We start from the raw sequence: 19,130 nt of genomic DNA, 5'->3' as shown, positions 1-19,130 counted from the left end.
ATGTTTTTATTGAACTTAGATCTAATTTTTTACATCCTTGATAACAAGCGATATACCAATTAAAAAAAAAAAAAAAGAAGAAGAAGAAGAAGAAGAAGAAGAAGAAGAAGAAGAGAGACAACTTGTGACATATTACTATATTAGGCCACAAGGATAAATTGATTGGGTTGTTGTTTCTTAGCCCTATTCTATACAGCAGAAATGCCAAACAGGTTATATATGTATTGGGTGCAAACAACACCCTCTTTGCCATTTTAGCATGAATTTTGCTTATAATAAAGGAGATGAGTAGATGAAATTTACAAACATAAGCCCAAACCCACCAATTAGATAGTATGTAAGAAAAGAAGAATAGGTAACTTATATCTTGATAGTTAAAGTTTATAAACATAAGCCCAAAACACTAAAAAAATTTGACTTTAACCCAGAAAGAGATGCAACTAATTTTTATTTTTAAAATATATAGATACAAGATGCTCTAAAAGTAAATCACTATAAGAGTAATTGAAAGTACGTTCGATAACTTAAGTCTTCTAGGGTTATCTCAACTCTCAAGTCCAGAGAAGGATTGTGATAACTAAAAAAAAATTTGGTCAGTTTTTTCAAGAATAGAGAATAATTTGAGTATACATCACCATGCAGGTGCTCCCAACAAAATCAACTTGGACTTCAATCAAAACCTTCAGCACTTGAAAATAATTTGACTATGTCAATGGAATCATGCAGAAAATTGTATTGATAAAATAACATTACATTGACAAAACTTTGGAACCATACCTAAATTAAATTCCAAACTGACAAACAGAATATATGCACTGTCAAAGCTTTCTCAGTATCCATTTCCTCACTGCAAAATTCTTGGCCATTCTCTCATCTTCAAAAATTTCACAAGCCTCCAAAGAGAGCTTCTTATCTATCTCAGGAACAATTTAAAGTGTTGTGACAATACATTCTATTGAATTGTAGTCTTTGTCCTTCTCAGTACCCAGTACCCAAATCAGTTTTGACTACTCATGGCTTTTCGTCAACTGCTTCTTGTATATCTTCATAGATGTTCTCTGAACTTTTCGAGAACATGCTGAGGCTTAAGAAGTTACAGACTTTCTGTTTTTTCCTCTGATAAGATATTTCAAACTCTCTAGTTGGATATTGCATATCCCAAGATATCATTGATCCCATCAGAAAGGCATTATTGTTGACCTCCATTTTCTTGTCCAAACAACTTGATCTTCCATCCTAACTTTCATTAACATTAATGAAGCACAAATCACAAATATGAGATCCTATCTTGGTATGCAGTTGCATCCGGATGATCCTGCAAAGTGTCACTTTTAAATGAATGAAAGTTACTCAAAATTATCCAATTAATTGAATATTATAGAATTTATATGATCGTGCTTCATTCCATGTTACCCAAAAACACTCAATTTACTTGATGAAGAAATTAGTAATGTCATTTCATCAAAGGGGGAAAAAATACAACTCTACACACACCATGCTTTGGGGTGCTCTTTAATGATAACTAGAGGAAATGAAATGGGAGACCCCATTATCCTAGCAACATCACTAATGAGATAGAATGGCACCTTGATATTAGCTACCCAAAGCTCAACATCAGCCACTACTGTTTTGCAAATTTCATCCCAAGCTAAGCCATTCTAATTGAGGAGATCCATGATGCCCGTATACTCTTTCATCAAGCTCACTATTGGCAATGGAGGTCATCCACTTCACCTACAATAACCCCACCAATATATACATACAAGTTATGCAAGTTAGTTTAATGACTTGAACTTTGTGCTGCTTTCTCCTCCTCTATCTTTAACCCCACCCCCCCTCCTCCTCTACAACCACACCAACATAATCTGCAAAGCTAAAAAATTTCCCCAACAGTTTAAAATCATTTTGCAAAGTCTTCAAATAAGTGCTATCTGTCTTTCCTCAAATGCCATCTATTAAGAAACAAATGAAATAATTGCCTATATTTGTGCACTTAGTGTCACAGCAGCTGTCTTTCATTCTTAGTGACACCAGAAAAACAAAAGTACAAGAATATTGTATGCACCTCTTATAATATCCTCAACATATAACCCTTCTAAAAAAATTTCGGTAAGTCGTGCTAATAATCCTTGCCAGAACTGAATCGAAATACGACTCTTGACGTTGCAAAAAAACCATTGTATTGAGAACTGCTTAAAAGCCAAATATAACTTAATGCAAAAAAAGATACAATCAATTTAAGTACAGAATCAAAGGTAATTAGCACACAAAAAAGATCTTTTAATTATGATCATGTCTGGCCTAATATTTAACTACAAGAAATAGGAATGAAGAGGATATCACATAGCTATTGCAAAAGAACAAAGATCTGTTTTGGGTACAATGGAGTTCATAGAAGCGGATACAACTACATCTTAACTTAATGCAAGGTTACAAATGGATCTAAGACAGGGCTCCACCACCTTCCTTATCACTGACTTGCTAACATGATTGCAAATTCATTTGCAAATAAAAATAATTAAAGCCTCATAACAAGAACATATAAAAGGGAATAAATCAGGATGAAAAAAATTGGATCTGAGACAGGGCACCCCTTCCTAGAAGCCTAAGTTAGGCAGGACAAGAAAATCTATTAAATAAAATAAGGGTTTTTTTTTTCTGGGTTCCAAATATGAAAATATTAGATCTAACTCAATATGGCATGGGAAGAGAACCTGCCTTACAGTGCAGAACACCTGCCGATTCAACATCTGCTCAAACCAATTAACTTGAACCCATATTCATGTTTAATTCAGAAATCTCTCAAAGCAAAGAAGCAGAAAACTAAGATAGCTTAGCTCAGTAGTACATCTCCAATAGAGGATGATGGGATCATATATAATGAAGTGTGAAACCTTGTAGTACATCTCCACCTGAAACATTATAAGAATGCCTCTTGCTGTTCTTGCAATCACTCTTTCAGCATCTTCATAACCAAAAAGTTGAAGAGAAGGGCTACAGGATCCCTATTGGAAATCTGCATAATGCTGAAGAAGCCTGTGGGAAATTTGTTAGCAGGATCTAAGAATATGACAGTGGAGACACAAGCAGAAGTCCAATTTGACCAGCCAAATCTGAAACAAATACAAATAGAAGTACACCATGTCATGCCCCTACGCATAAAACAAAAAACAAAAGAGGACATCCAGACTCCAAATTTAAATCAAAATCCATGTATCTCAAGTACCACTGCATCACTATTCCCATATTACTAGCTACTATTGTGCTCTAATTCCTGCTTGACATTGCACTCTTATTCCCAACAATGGAAAACATATCTTGAAAAGAGGCTCCTCCTCACATATTTTATTCCCAAAATAAGGCCCTACAACACTACCTGAAAGAATTTTCTAGAAAACCAGAAAATGTTACTTTATTCACCTCAGTCACCCAAAAAACTTTTCTAAATTTACATCCATTCCAATTATTACAAAAACTAGTTGGTATTACAAATTAAAAGGGACAATTAAACTGCCATACATCACCTAAGTTTGAATCTCTTATTTGTATGAAATTTTTCAAAGGCATTTCCTTTCCATCAAGGATTACACACTTGTGTGAAACTTCTCAAGAACAATTTTCTTCCTTCAAAATATATAATCTGTCCATGGAATGTAAAACAATAAATACTAAAATCTATTCAAACACATTTAGAGCTCTATAAACAAGAACAAGGATTACAAATTATGAAATCATACATCTCCAACCAAAATTATATGCCAATTGAGATCCAAGCTACCACAAATATCAATAAGAACTCTTCTCAACCAGATTACCACTCCCCACAAAATAAAAAGGACATGCAACTCGGATAGCAAAATGTGGATCTAGCAAATCTGGGAGCCTAGAAATTCCAAAGCCAACCTCCAACAAAAATAACTAACAATCTTAAACAATAATTTGTTAGAATTCATGTAAGGTGATAGACTCTAATCTGTATAACAAATCAGGGTCCAAAAAGAATTACAATCAACCTACCTAGAAGTGAATGGCTCCCCCAAATACGGCCTTACCCACTCCTTAAAGCTCCTCCACAAACACCAGTATGCCACTATCATATTACTTCACTCATTCATCAAATCAAGTCTTAAACCAGAGCTAGAAAAAATAGATAGTTCTGAGACTGCAAAGTTTGAATAAAATGAAAGGGTGCAGCCATGAGTTCTAAGGCAAACATCTTAAGCAGATAGTAAAAACATGTCCATGTCCAAATACCAAAAGACCAATCCATGCATAAGATGTCTCACTATGTAGAAACACTATTACAAAGTTATTTAAATATTTATCATGTAAATGCAAGAACATAATTCATCTAACAGATAATGATACAGGATTTTCCTCAAACAAAGATGATGATATAGAATTATTATGTCCCAGCAAGTTGTACTTAAAATAGAACCTAGATAAAAATAACTACTAATCAACTTCACACAAACACCTGGAGGGAAATCAGCATTGGGAAATGCCTTTCTACCATGTTGAAGTCTAGGCAGGCGATCATAGCATTAAGGCCACAGATACCAAAACAAATTCAAATCCATCTTTTATCGCAATCATCCAATTCAACTGTATTTTAAGACCATTAAGATCATAAACTATTCAAATAAAGTAAGAACCATTATTTCGCCCCATTTTTTGAAGGGAGCAAAATCTATTCTTGAGTTAAAGTCACTTCCTAGTTAAAATACTTAGCTCTGCCAAATCCAACAAACCTGATCACTTTGTAAAATTGTTTTACTCTCAAACAACTTTAAAATTGCACCAAATTTAACAGGCAGTGAATTTATCAGTAGAATATACAAACTGAAAATTTAAGATCAAGGATTCACTCTTGTTCCAACTTCTAAATTTTTCTTTTTGGTTGGTTGAATCTGTATATTTTTTTATTTTCCATAATACACAGTGCATTGTGGTTGAACTAAGTCTTCTAGCTGAAAATTTATGGCACCATGAAATTCCATCCATTAAAACTTAAATTTCTAGCAACATTCACTTAAGCTATTTATTTTAGAGCTAATACCACTCGGCCCTTTAAAAACACCATAACAATATGCTAAACTAATTAAAACCTACAATTCTAATCATTACAAGTAATCTCTTCACAATGGCCAATTAGATGTGTATCTATGTGAGTCTGAAAGAGCATAGGCCTTCTGACTTTAGTGGTCCATTAACTGGACAATTTAATTCTTTTCCTCAAATAATTTTGAAGTCTCTTTTGCCATTACAAATTAACAAGAAATTAAATTCAAAAACAAATAAAATGAGCATCATTTCTGCTTTTTCTTTGCATAAATGGCCTTTCAAATTGAATTAGTATCCCACATGAAAGAGCCCGTTAATTTAGAGAAAGAGAATAGGAAGTGAAAAATACTCCCAAATATGCAAATCAAACAGCACAAAAAAGGGAGACATACTCTAGCCTTCAACAAAGTAAAATAAACCAAATGAAGATGATGCATAGGAAAATAGTTTCAATGTAATAATAGTTCCATTTGGTATATCCATTAGAAGCCTTGAATCAGATGTCAAGGAAAGACACCCACTGTGATGAGGGACTAGAGGAGGTTGGGCAATTGCTGCATTGGAAAATTGCTCTCTACCATGCAGAAGTCTAGGCAGGTGATCATAGCATTAAGGCAAGAAAAATTGAAACCCATTACAATCACAATCATCCAATTCATATGCATGTTGAGACAATTCAAATCATAAAATAGTCAAAGAAAATAAGAACCATTATTTTCCCGCTTTTTTGAAGGGAGAAAAAGCTATGCCTAAAATTTTAAGTTACCCCTAGTTAAATGCTTACTTCTGCCAAATCTGGCAGCCTTCATAGTCCCATAGAAAATATGCTTAACTAATTACGCCAATAAATCCAACTCAATACAAGTAATCTCTTGTGTATGACCAAGTACATGTTGATCATCATCAATATAAAATATTATATTCATTTAACCTCACTTGTCCATTAAGTTGCACAACTTAATGCTTTTTTCTAGAAGCATTTTGGAAACTTCTAGGCCATTAAAAGAAACAGAACTCAGAAACAGATCAAATTATTAATTTCTTTCATTAGTTCTGTTCTTTTTTTGCATTATTATATCCTTCAAGTTGGCCTGGAACCTCTTTATTAATGAGTGTGTAAATTTAGTGAAAGAGAGTGAGATGTGACAAAGATGCAAATCAAACAATAAAACTAAAGAGGGAAACATACACCGGCATTCAACAACTCAAAAAAAATATTATTTCTAAAGATAATATACCATTTCATCAATTAAACTTTTACTTTCCAGCAACTTTCACTCAAGCTATCTTTTTCAGAACTAATACCATTGAGCCCCTCCAAAACCTCATAACTAATATGCTTAACTAATAAAATCAATAATTCTAATCATTACAAGTAATCTCTTGACAATAGCCAATACGATGTTGATTTGTGAGTCTAAAAAAGTATAGGCCTTTGGACTTTACTTGTCCATTAACTAGATAAATTAAATGCTTTTCTCTTGGATAAGATTGAAATCTCTTTTAACATTACAAGAAAAAGAATTCAACAACAATATGATCATCGATCTTGCTTTCTCATTGGGGGTTTGTCACTTCCCATCCTCTTTCTCTGAATTATTACCCTGTATGAAAAAGCCCATTAATTTAGAGAAAGAGAATGGGAAGTGCCAAAGTCCCCCAAAGATGCAAATCAAACAATGCAAACAGTGAGACATACTCTGGCATTTAACATCATTAAAAAATCAAATAAAGATGACACAATGGAAAATTGTTTCAAAGTAAAAATGATACCTGGGAATATTTACTTTTAGATAGGTATGGGCTATTGAAGAAGAAACCAACTTAAACCCATTACCATTTGCTGAGTCAATACCCAAATTTTAGTCGAACCAACTTGCTATATCCATTGGAAGCCTTGAATTAGATGTCGTCACCTAGTGTTATTAGGGTTTTTGTGTCTGAGTCCGTTGAGACACCCAAGATTCGTATGTGAACCATTAGAAGTGGAGCAAGGAGGTAGAAAAGGTGTGAGCATAGTGTCTTCAGAGTCATCAGCATTTTGAGAGTTGTCTTGGATAATAACAAAATTCTAAGGAGAACAAATGCATTCCACATGTACCCCCATCCTTGCAATCATAGGAGCAAATTTTCCAGATTCACTTGTCCAATGAGAGATTTTACATGAAATCTCAACATGATTCTGATCTCCTTGCATCAAGTCTTTGAATTTCCTCTGTAATTGGCCGTGAGGCTCACCGTAAAACCACAGATGATCACACTTCAGATGCGGAAAGAACGCCCGCTCAATCAAAGGTTGCTTATGACCATTGATGAAAATTCTAAGATCACAAACCCAACTGATTATATCATCATGAACAGAACCATATTTATCATTATTAGCAAAATTGTCCTTCAATGGAACTAAATGAAAAACAACACAAAGAGCAAATGTGGGAAATTCAGGACCAACTCTGAATAATATGGAACTCTCTGTACTTTTATGGTTAAACCACTTTGGAATCTTCTTTCCTGGTACTCTAATATCATATCTCTCTCCAAAATCAATCATCAGATGAGCATCTAGACTGGGAAAGGACTCACCTTTCATTACGTCAAACTGGGAGCGGGAGACTTGGGAAAAGAAATCAATCTTATGCGATAATTTGCGATGTGAATGCAAATCCATTAATACGGTCCCTTTCACACCTAAACATTTCATATCTTGTGGAAGGCCTAACTTTCTTCCAAACTGCAATTCGAAATTTTGAGAAATTGATGTTTAGCAAATCTACTAAATGTATTTGCAAAGTTAACCAAAATTGTTTCTATTATATTACTTTAAAAGGAGGTACCTGAAGGATTAATTTTCTTAATGATTCTGAATTCAACGAAATGCAGTTTTTTGCATCTATTCTTCTTATACCTTCTGGAAGCTTTGGAATTTTTTTAAGGAACTTGGAATCCCTAATTAGAAGCCCCTGTAATATATTGAATTTGATAATGCTTTCTCGGATGTTCAAATCTTTACTTTTCTCTATGTGGGTGAAACAAGAAGTCAACTTTTTTAGAAAATTGCACCGTGCTTGTCTACCATTTCCCACACTCTTTGGAAATTGGACATTACCACAAAGCCAGAGTATGCGAAGATGTTGCAATTCATAAATGCTAATTGGAAGTTGACATGAATAGTAGGAACCTATATCTAATCGCTTAAGCCCAGTGAGATTACCAATTGATGGTGGAAGCTCTGTAATGGCAGTGTGTGCTATATTTAGGTACTTTAAATTTTCCATTCCTTGTGAAATATGGGGGAACCTCCTAACCCTTTTGCAATGAAAAAGACTTAAAATTTTAAGAGATTTCATCACAAAGCAACTTGGAAGAATTTGAAGTTCAAAGCAACCCCAAAGGTCCCAGCTTTCAAGCTTATCAAGATATCCAATAGAGTCATGAATCTTGACTAATTTTCTACAATCACGGAGATCCAATTTCTTTACATTTGGGGTTGCACTCAATAAGTCCGGTAATTTCCTAATGTATTGACAATTACGAAAATTCATATGTGTCAAGCTTTTACTTTGTATCCTCTGTAGAAAAATAAAATCAAAATTTAAATTCAATAAATGTTAAAATACAGATTAATAAAGTTATAATAATATATAAATAAATAAAAATGGCTATACCTTGAAAAGCTTGTCTAATATAATCTGACTTTGTGGCATATTGAGTGCAACGAGTTTTTGAGGATGAAAATTGGATGGTAAGGAGGATAAAGGAAACCCCAGCCAATCAAGAACCCTTAATCCATTAGGGAGATATTCAAGACCCCTGCAAATATCTACATTACCAACCATAAGGAACTTGAGATTTTTCATCTTTTTAAAACAATTAGCTTCTAGTTGCAACTTTGTCGGTTCAGGTGAGACTATTATCATGCCTCGAATGTTGTCTGATCCCTGATTAGATAAAACATTTAGTGAATTACATCATACAAAAGAATTCACGAAAAATATAATAATTATTTTTTTTTTTTTTTGATAAACACACACACACACACATATATAGGGGAAGGGGAATGAGATAAGGGAATACACTCACATGCCAACACCAAAACTGCATGCGGCAGTTAGTGTCGCGGAGCAAGTGATAAACCCCTTCTCAATATCACACCTTACCGATGTGGGTCGACTCGACAACACTAAGTATCTTTTTTATTTGATAAACACACATACACACACACACACACACACACATACATATAGGAGAAGGAGGATGAGATAAGGGAATACACTCACACGCCAATACTAAAACTGCATGCAGCAGTCGTGGAGCAAATGATAAACCCTTTTTCAATATCACACCTTACCGATATGGGATGACTCGACAACACTGAGTATCTTTTTTATTTAATAAACCTTGTTGACAAACTTGAATAACCAAAAATAAAAAGCCATTAAATTTTCCCAATAAAGAAAAGGGAAAATTTGAATGAGACCAAGTTATACCTTATTTTCCGTTAGTACTTCAAAAACATCCTTATAATACCATAGTCTACTACGTAGTTCAGGTTTTTGCTGTGATTCCTGTTGGACAATCTCTCTACCCATTTGTTGTAGCAAGTCATGCATCCATAATTTGTAAAATTGATCAACATTTATAAGGCACTTATCAATAAGTTTTTGAATACCAATAACTGGGTATAGATCGCAAGAATTTAGTATATCCACAACATAATCCTTGGAAAGACCCTTGAAGAAACATGCAAGATCGAGAAAAATATTTTGTTCCGTTTCATCCAATCCTTGATAACTTACTTGGAGTACATTTTGAATATCTTTGTCAAGAATCCTTTCATACTTATCTAATGCGCTTTTCCATTCCATTTCACTTCTTCCATACAAATTGGCACCAATTATTGATAGAGCTAATGGAATGCCCTTGGCATAACATATAACTTGATTAGTAAGTTCTGAATAATCTTCCTCAGGTTTATTTTTTTGAAAGGCGTGCATACTAAATAGTTCAAGAGCTTCATGATCACCTAATTCCTTAACCATGTAAGTTGAATGTTACATTCTTAAAGTATGTAACAAATGTTTATTTCTTGTTGTTATAATGATTCGACTTCCAGAAGCAAACCAATCACATTCTCCAATCAATCTTTCTATTTGGTCTGATTTATCCACATCATCAAGAATTAAAAGAATTCTTTTATTGCGAAGTATGTTCTCTATCGCAATGGTTCCTTTCGATTCACTGCACACCTTCAGTTGTCTATTCCCTAGGGTCTCACAAAGAATCATCTCTTGTAATTGGATAATACCATCAAATGTCCCTGACTTTTCTCTAACATTTTCCAAAAAGTAGCTTCTTTCGAAACAGTAAAAAATTTTGTTATAAACAGCTTTTGCAATGGTTGTTTTACCCACTCCACCAAGTCCATACATACCTTACATACGAACATCATTTGACCCAATATCTAATTGCAATATTATGGCCTCTGCACGAGAATTTATTCCAACGGGGTATTTAGCAACAAATAATGGCATCCGATTTAATTCAGAATTTGCGATCTCTTCAACAATTTCTTGGATAAATTCAAATTCAGTACAGCTGTCATTCACAAAGCATACAAGACATGTAAATAGTTAGACTATAAAATTGAAATATGAACCTGAACTAAATTCAAGATGTACAGTTTGAGCATTACAATTAAAGTTTTTTAATTTTTATTTTTAAAGAAAGCCAAATGTAATTTATAGGTCTAAGAACTATAATTTGATTAGGATTTTTTCTAATTATTGTTTTCTAGGAAATCAGTTTTAGGCTTTTGCAAAGAAATTGCATGGAAAATCCAGTTAGATGAGGGGCACAAACTTATTGAAACCAAGCTTAATACTTGAACAAAATTATTAAGAATTTATTCTAAAAAAATTTTCTAGGTTGCACCGACACGCCATTTTTGGCGTCGTGTCGGTGTCAGACACCGGACCGGTACGATTCGCCGGACTCTGGTGTCCGAGCAGTGTCTCTTTTCTTTTCGCTTCTCCGACACGGCGCCGACGCGGCTCCGACACGTCCGACACGCCAGCAGTGAAAAAAAAAAGGAAAATCACAGATTTTGACAGATGATCTTACCAATACCATTGATTTTGTGATATACCCTAAAACAACAAGTCTGAGAAGTCATTAGACCCACATCTCAAGTTCTCACTTCTCAACCCACCCTCCCTCTGACCTCTGCCTGCTGCCGCTGCCGCTGCCCTCTGCCCTCGCCGGAGCTAGATCGGGCAGATCGGCGAGCTCCATAGACGTCAACGCCGTGCACTGTCCCTTCCGATCTCTCTCTCTCGACGTGGACAACAGGTCAGGTCCGACCTCTTTGCTTTTTTAAGCTTCTCTTTTTTTTTTTTTTTTTTTTTTTTTTTTTTTTTATATTCAGATATTGGGCCATTTGCGTGAATGGGTTACTTTTTTTTTTGAGAAACCACCCCTGAAAAAGGGGGAAGCAAATTCCATTACTGCAACTCAGAGGCATACACAGGGACAATATCAGGGGGGATGTCTTCCATCCAAGCATGAAAAAGGGGAAAATTACAAGCTGATCTTGCTAGTCTATAGGCAACTTTGTTCCCTAGCCTACGAGTGTGACTAAAGGATAAACTCCTAAAAGCTGAAGCGAAGAAGTTGATATCCTTGATGATGTGCCCGAAGCTTGAAGACTCCCAACCTCCTTTGGATAGCGCATTAATGCACGTTTCTGAATCGCCTTCCAAAATAATCTGATCTAGACTAAGTTCTTACGCAAAACCAATGGCGCTGCACGCTGCCAACACTTCCACCATCTCTACAGATGTAGGCAGCGGAATAACTTGTGTAAAGGCAGCCATTACAAGACCTTTGTCGTTTCGGATGATGCAACCTATACCAGCTAGGCTTTTCTCCTTAAAAATAGCCCCATCGAAGTTCACCTTTAGCCAACCCGTAGGAGGGGGGAGCCATTTGGCGTTGGTGAGAACATTTTTGGCTGCTGGGAGCTCAGACGAAGCTCTCTGAAATTCCAGCAGGTTGTCCGAGGCTAAGGGCAGTAGTTTCCACAGAGGGGCTGAACTGTCACCAACTCTAAGTTGATTTCTGCGGGTCCAAATCTGTGACATAGTCATGGCAAACAAATCAACAAGGTCCTTATGAGAAAGACATAGCTGAAAGACATCCAAAAAAGAGCTGCAATCTTTGGAAAGCTTCTTTAACCAGCCAAAGGTGCCCTCCCAAACTGAGGTTAATTCAGTGCAGGACCAAAGGCCATGAAAGGAGGTTTCGCTCTCCCTATTACAGCCGGGACAGGTGTCATCGACAAGCACTTTACGCTTTAAAAGATTGGCCTTTGAGGGGAGAGAATCTGAACCCGCTCTCCAAAGCAAAGTCTTAACTCTGTTCGGAACATGAAGACTCCAAATGCCCTTCCAAATTTTCTTGATAGGGGTTAAATCAGATGGAGAAGGAGACTCACTCAACTCTTCATCCATAAGGAGTCTATAAGCCGAACAAACAGTGTATTTGCCTCCAGGAGAGTGAGGCCAGAACACCTTATCTTCACAATCACAAATGCTGAGGGGGATGGATTTAATAATAGCCGCCTCATGGGGAATGAAAATGTTGTCAATTGCTTCCTGGAGCCAGCACCGCTTCTCTTTATCAATTAGGACAGCCACCTGAGCATCCAAGCCAAGGAAGTCACTAGGGGACACCACTTTCTTGTTGAATGGATCGGGGAGCCATCTATGATGGTAGATCCGGATCAAGGCACCATTCCCCACCCTCCATTGCAGCCCTTTGCTGATCACGTCTCTACCTTTTAAGATGCTCTTCCAGGCAAAAGAGCCGTTACCCTCTTTAGCATAAAAAATGGAGCCATTAGGGAAGAATTTTTCCTTAAATAATCTATGAAACAAAGAGGTTTGGTTGTCCGCTAGTCGCCAGACCTGTTTTGCCAGCATGGCAACATTGAATTTCTGGAGCTCCTTAAAACCCAACCCTCCTAAACTTTTTGGCTGGCACAAAGTTTTCCATTTAGACCAGTGTATCTTTCTTTGATTCCCCCTTTGACCCCACCAGAAGTTCCTAATTAAAGCCTCAATATCAGAGCAGAGAGTGAGGGGGAGTTTGAAGCAGCTCATGGCAAAGGTTGGGATCGCCTGAATCACCGATTTGAGGACTACTTCCCTACCGGCTTGGGAAAGAAGTTGTTCTTTCCAACCTTGAAGTTTAGCTGCTACTTTTTCCTTGATATAAAGCAAGCTAGCTTTCTTCTTCTTCCCAACTAGCGAGGGGAGGCCGAGATAGCGTTCAAATTGCTTAATCTCCTGCACACCAAGCGAAGATTTGATCTGGTCCAGAATGTTAGAAGGGGTAGATTTGCTGAAGAAGAGGCCGGTCTTGTTCCGGTTCAGCTTTTGACCGGAAGCCCTTTCATAGCATTCCAAAAGGTCTTGGATTTTTTGGCATTCAACAGGCGAGGCTTTGCAGAAAATCAAACTATCGTTCGCGAAGAATAGAAGAGTCAATCGAGGGCCCTTTTTGCAGATGGACACACCCCGGATTTGCCTAGCTTCCACTGCCCTATGGAGCAGAAAATGGAGACCCTCAGAGCACAATAGAAATAAGTAAGGCGACAAAGGATCCCCTTGACGTAAGCCTCTAGAGGGATGGATCACTTGGGTAGGCTCACCATTAATAAGAACAGAATAAGTGACAGTCGAAATACATTCCATGATTAGATTAACCCACTTGACATCAAAACCCATTCTCTTCATGATATTTTCTAGGAAAATCCATTCCACCCGGTCGTAGGCTTTGCTCATATCTAACTTCAAAGCCATAAACCCCGACTTACCCTTTTGATGGTGTTTCATGTAATGCAAGGTTTCAAAAGCCATGAGGATGTTGTCAGTAATAACCCTGCCAGCTTGGAAGGCACTCTGGTTTTCAGATATCACATGAGGGAGGATAGCTTTCAATCTGTTAGCTAGTACCTTAGCAACAATTTTGTATACTACATTACACAGGCTGATCGGCCTAAAATCAGTAATGAATTCAGGGGATTTAACTTTAGGAATCAAGGTAATGTTGGTACAGTTAATTTCCTTAGGGATTTTACAGTTGTTAAGACAATCAAGCACAGCAGCACAGATATCATCACCAATTAACAACCAAAAAGATTGATAAAATAGAGGAGGCATACCGTCGGGGCCTGGGGCTGTGATGGGCTTCATCTCTTTAATCGCTGCTTCTACTTCTGCTCTGATAAAGGGCCTAAGGAGGCGAGTATTCATGTCTTCAGAGACAGAGGGGTGAACTGCCTCCAATATAACTGAAAAATCTGAAGGTTGGGAAGAAGTGAATAAGGAGCGGTAGTACTCAAAGGCTATCTCTTTGATCTCGCTGTTCTCCGTGCACCAAGAATTGACAGAGTTCTTAAGGCCAGAGATTCTATTCCTTCTGCATCTATGAGAGGCCTTACTATGGAAGAAACTTGTGTTCCGGTCCCCACATTTAAGGAAAAGAGCTCTAGACCTCTGCTGCCACATTTTACTTTCTTTGTCTAGAAGATCGTTAAGATCAGCTCTTAGGACTTTAACCACTTCGTAATCAAGATAACCCCTGGCAGCATTGAACTCAGCCTTGGAGAGTTGTTTGCCTTTTGAAACAAGTTGCTTCCTAATGCTGCCAAAAGATTGCTGGCTCCAATCCAAGAGCTTCTCACCACACACTTTGATCTTTAAGGCAATATGAACTATAGAGGCATTCAATGAAGTAGGCCCCCAAGCAAAGTTAACAGTTTTGCTACACCCTTCCTCACAAAGCCACATTTGTTCAAATTTAAAAGGGCGATCAGGATGGGGAGAAATACCTTCCAGCTTGATCAGTATGGCTTTGTGATCGGAGGAATGGGTGCGGAGGTGTTGGACCTTAGTGTCGGGGAAAAGAGAGAACCAAGCATTGTCCGCCACCGCCCTGTCCAACCTTTCAAGGACCAAACCGCCAACGCGTTTGCCTCGCCAGGTGAATTTATCCCCCACGAAACCGAGGTCCATAAGCCCACAAACGTCCAGAGCATCTCTGAAGTCCTTCATCATTCCTTCTTGTCTAGCACCCAGACCAAGCTTCTCATGGGACCATAGTATCTCATTGAAATCTCCGGCGCACATCCACGGCAAAGGGGATCACCGGTGGAGATCACGGAGAAGGGACCAGGTCTCGTGTTTCCTGGCCTTGTCGACAAACCCATAAACACCTGAGAAACGCCATTGAGTCTCTGATCTTTCCCCAACAGTAGCATCGATGTGGTTCGGCGAACAGGACATCACTTCAATCTTAAGTGATTTTTTCCAGAACAAAGCCAAACAACCAGTCTTACCAGCACTAGGACTGATCCAACAGTGGTCAAACTTCAGCTCATTGCATAAACGACGCAGCCTAGCTTCACCTACCCAAGTTTCGGCCAAAAACAGGGCAGAGGGGACTTTTGCTTGAGTGACTACCTCGAGCTCTCGGGATGTGCGTAGGTTCCCAAGCCCACGCACGTTCCAGACAAGCCAACTCATCTCTTATGGCGGGGCTGGATGTCAGCCACCGCCTCAAGTAAGGAGTTTTCATCTTGTGCAACGCCGATACGACCTATGCGTTTTGGAGGAATGGAGGAATCTAATTGATCAAGGGAGATGCGTTTACCCAAAGTAACAACCGGGTTTTGATTTTCCTTGAGTTGGGTTGGCCTTTGAATTCTTAACCATTTGCCTTCAGATTGGGTTTTGGTCATCGTGATGTCTGTGTCCAAATTCGTTTGATCATTTAGAGGAGTGGGCTCGTTGGGCTGGACCTGAGAACATACAACCGTTGGGCCAGATGATTGGGCTTGGTGTGACGGGTTAATCTGATCTTTCACAGGTAAGGCATTTTTTGGGTCCATTGGGGAAGCCTCCGTCCTGTCAAAGCAGTGGATGTCACTGTCAAGGTCTTGGATTACCTTTTCGAAGTCACCATGGTTCGAAAATTTCAGCGGGGGTACCTCCTCGGAACTAACAAAATATTTTTGGAGCGGAAAATCCGCTGCCTTGACAGCTTCAGATTTTTTCTTATCAGAAATCTCAGAGGATGTCCTTGGGGAATGTGGAGGAGTTTCGGGGGAGGGTTGTTGTTCTCTTGCCGGAGGGATGGGTTGTTGAGATTCGGTGGGGTGGGTTGTTGTGCTCTGTTTTTTCTTCGTAAAGAAACCTTGGACTGAAATAACATTTTTCCTCGAAGAAAAAAATGGAGGAGCACGTAACCATGACCCGAATTGTTGTTCATCAGGTTTTAGGCTTCCTTCGCTTTCAATCCACTTCTCACAGTCCCTATCATTATGGGTGAGACAACCGCACCAATAACAGAGGTTGGGGAGACGTTCATACTTGAAAGAGACCCAATGCGTCTTCCCATCCTCAAGCGATATGCGTCGGCCTCTACAGAGAGGTTTAGATATATCAACCCTGACTCTGACCCTTATGAAACTCCCTCCCTCATTATCTGAATCTACGCTGGGATGTAGGATTGTTCCAACTATCTCACAAATCTGCTCTGTAACTTCTTTGTTCCTGAACCTTAATGGAATATCATAGACTTGAACCCAAAATCAACCTTATTTAGCTCAGAGGCATTTATTGGGTTTTCCTTATCATAACGAGATAGGACCATAATGTGTTTGTCGAAGCTCCAAGGCTCCGACGAGAGAATCCGCTCAACATCTGAGTTGTTTTCAAAAGAAAAAAGGGTCGCATGGTTCCCGATGTTTCTGACTTTGAAACCCGATTTAGATCGCCACAGAGGAGAGAAAGTGTTGGCAATGGCTTCTAGGTTCAAAGGGCGTCTGGTTAGGAATCTAGCGATGATACCGACTTCATTGACTGCTTGCTCGCTTTTAAGGCTTAGTCCGAGGCCCTCATTTTCCGACAGAGATAAAGAACTCCAATGTTTTGTTAAGTCTTCCATATCTAGGGAAGGAGATCCAGTACGAAGCTCTCATGGTGTTTCCCAATCCCCAGGAAAAAACCCAACTAGCCTTGCACTAACACTGTTAATGCAAGGGACAGACTCTCCTTCCAAAGGAAGGGACTACAGTGCCACGGCTTGGCAGAGGTTTACAGAGAAAACCTTACCAAGACGAGCAACCCATTCTATATATCCTTATCTTTGTTACTTAAGTGCGGGTGATAAAATACGTGAAAACATTTGTTAATGTGTTTAAAATGCCCTAAAAGTGTATTGAAATGACCTACTAAACAGGCCAATCTCACTTATTATAACGCATGTTGTTTTGTTTTTATTTTTTATCTCACTCTTACTGTCCCCCTAAAAAAAATCTCACTCTCACTATCATAGGGTGAGAGTGGGATATATTATAATGTTTTTTTTTTTTTAAGTGGGATATCATATAATGTTGTTACTATCATCATGTGACATATATAATGTTGTTAGTGCCATATTAAGTTATATCTTATAACTTATATTTTTTTGTTTCTTTACTCAGCCTTTTGTTTTGCCTTATAAATGTTTATTATGAATTTAGTGATTTTTGTTTTTGTGTGTCCTACTATAGTTTTATTTATTTATTAAAGTTAAATAATTAATTTTTTTATAAGGAATAATTAATTAATTTAAATTCTAGACATAAATGTATTTTATGTCTAAAAAATATGCCTAAATATAAATTTTAATTAATTATTTAATTGTCATGTCCATGCTGTGTTGTGTCTTTGTTTTTCAAAAACTGTCATATCATCATTTCCGTGTCTGTGTCGGTGCATCAAAAATTTTAAGCCACATGTTAGAAAAACTCCTAATTATTTGGTAAGATAATCTAATATTTTGTTATTTTATCTTTACTATTGAACCATAGCTAACTGCCTTAGTAGAAGATATGAGCCCAAAAAATTCCATAATTTGGAAAAACATAAATAAATAAATAAAAGAAAGAGAGGACAGTCATCACATAGTAGCAGTTGTTTAACAATAAAATCTACAGGTCATCACAAAACTATTAAAACTACTTTTCTGTTTATGAGAAAAACAATTAGAACCTTTTTTTATGAGAAAAATCATTAGAACTTGTAAGGCATAAAAGTAGTCATTAAATATAGGAACATACTCATGCTTGTAATGCCAACCAGATATATTGGCAGCTTCATGTAAAGCTTCCCTCCATCTTTGCACCTTCTTTTTATCCTTTAATTTTTCTTCATATTTAGATAATGCTTCTCCAAACTTTCCTTTTTGGTTACGAACTTCTGATGGATCTACGTTGTAAAAAACTGGTCGCACTAATTGGTTATTCTTCTTACACTCAACAATCTTGGTAAGTTCATCCAAGCACCATGCGGAATACGCATAGTTTTCAGAAAATACAATTATTGAAATCCTTGAACTTTCAATTATTTTGACAAGTCCTGCAGAAATTTCTTCTCCCCTTTGAAGGTTATCATCGATAAAGATTTTGATACCCCGTTGACACAAAGCATTATACAAATGGCTTATAAAACCAAGACGGGTATCTTCACCTCTGAAACTTAAGAAGACATCAAAGTTCTTGAGTTGGTAGGTGAAAGAGGAAGATGAAGATGAAGATGAGCCTCCTTTGCTAGTAACAAGAGCCATCGGGGGGATTTTTGAGCAAATTGGTGTAAAGATCTGAAATGAAGAGGAAAAAAAAAAAAAAACTATGAAAGGGTTGTCAATATAACACAGGAAATTAAGTGAATGACAAATTATGAAGAGGATGAATTAAAGCTGGAGGAGCCTTTATAGGTAGCTTGCTTTGGGTGTGACTAGTAAGTAGGAACTCTTTGAACTTTTCAAGTATGCCATACTGATGCTTTTTTCATTGCAATTGGTTTCCGTGTGAAACCTAAAATAAGTCTTTGAAAATTCTAAGCACTACAGCGGTCATTGTGGACTAGTCAAACATTTCCCACTTTCCATTTTCTGGGGAAAAAGGGGGGTTAATATTCTACGTTAGCATGGGGCCGCTCAGCAGTCAGCACTTGCACTGG

At 37.5% G+C, this 19,130-nt stretch overlaps 2 protein-coding genes across 2 annotated transcripts; both read right to left on the bottom strand.

Moving 5' to 3' along the window:
- Positions 1-681: 681 nt before the first annotated feature.
- On the bottom strand, positions 682-10,103 carry LOC115961308 (disease resistance-like protein DSC1). The gene is made up of 6 exons (XM_031080307.1): positions 9,552-10,103; positions 8,730-9,002; positions 7,899-8,633; positions 6,838-7,795; positions 1,587-3,113; positions 682-1,315 (listed from the first exon to the last, which is right to left on the bottom strand). The coding sequence occupies exons 1-4, from the start codon at positions 10,101-10,103 to the stop codon at positions 7,136-7,138; spliced, it is 2,220 nt and encodes a 739-aa protein (XP_030936167.1). The 3' UTR covers positions 682-1,315; positions 1,587-3,113; positions 6,838-7,135.
- A 279-nt stretch (positions 10,104-10,382) lies between these two features.
- LOC115961307 (toll/interleukin-1 receptor-like protein) lies at positions 10,383-18,735 on the bottom strand. Its single transcript, XM_031080306.1, has 2 exons — positions 18,230-18,735; positions 10,383-10,659 (listed from the first exon to the last, which is right to left on the bottom strand). The coding sequence occupies exons 1-2, from the start codon at positions 18,733-18,735 to the stop codon at positions 10,497-10,499; spliced, it is 669 nt and encodes a 222-aa protein (XP_030936166.1). The 3' UTR covers positions 10,383-10,496.
- Between the last annotated feature and the right edge of the window lie 395 nt (positions 18,736-19,130).

The sequence above is a fragment of the Quercus lobata genome, chromosome 9 (assembly GCF_001633185.2).
Source record: "Quercus lobata isolate SW786 chromosome 9, ValleyOak3.0 Primary Assembly, whole genome shotgun sequence".
Lineage (NCBI taxonomy): Eukaryota > Viridiplantae > Streptophyta > Magnoliopsida > Fagales > Fagaceae > Quercus > Quercus lobata.
Note: the sequence above shows the minus strand (reverse complement) of the source record. Positions and strands in the feature narration are given on the sequence as shown.

Coding starts and splice junctions, on each gene's coding strand:
- LOC115961308 (XM_031080307.1), bottom strand. CDS start 10,103: ATGGTTAAGGAATTAGGTGATCATGAAGCTCTTGAACTATTTAGTATG. Junction 8,634..8,729: donor TATTAGACAAGCTTTTCAAG/GTATAGCCATTT, acceptor ATTTTTCTACAG/AGGATACAAAGTAAAAGCTT. Junction 7,796..7,898: donor TAAGAAAATTAATCCTTCAG/GTACCTCCTTTT, acceptor TTCGAATTGCAG/TTTGGAAGAAAGTTAGGCCT.
- LOC115961307 (XM_031080306.1), bottom strand. CDS start 18,735: ATGGCTCTTGTTACTAGCAAAGGAGGCTCATCTTCATCTTCATCTTCC. Junction 10,660..18,229: donor GGTTGGCATTACAAGCATGA/GTATGTTCCTAT, acceptor TGTGAATGACAG/CTGTACTGAATTTGAATTTA.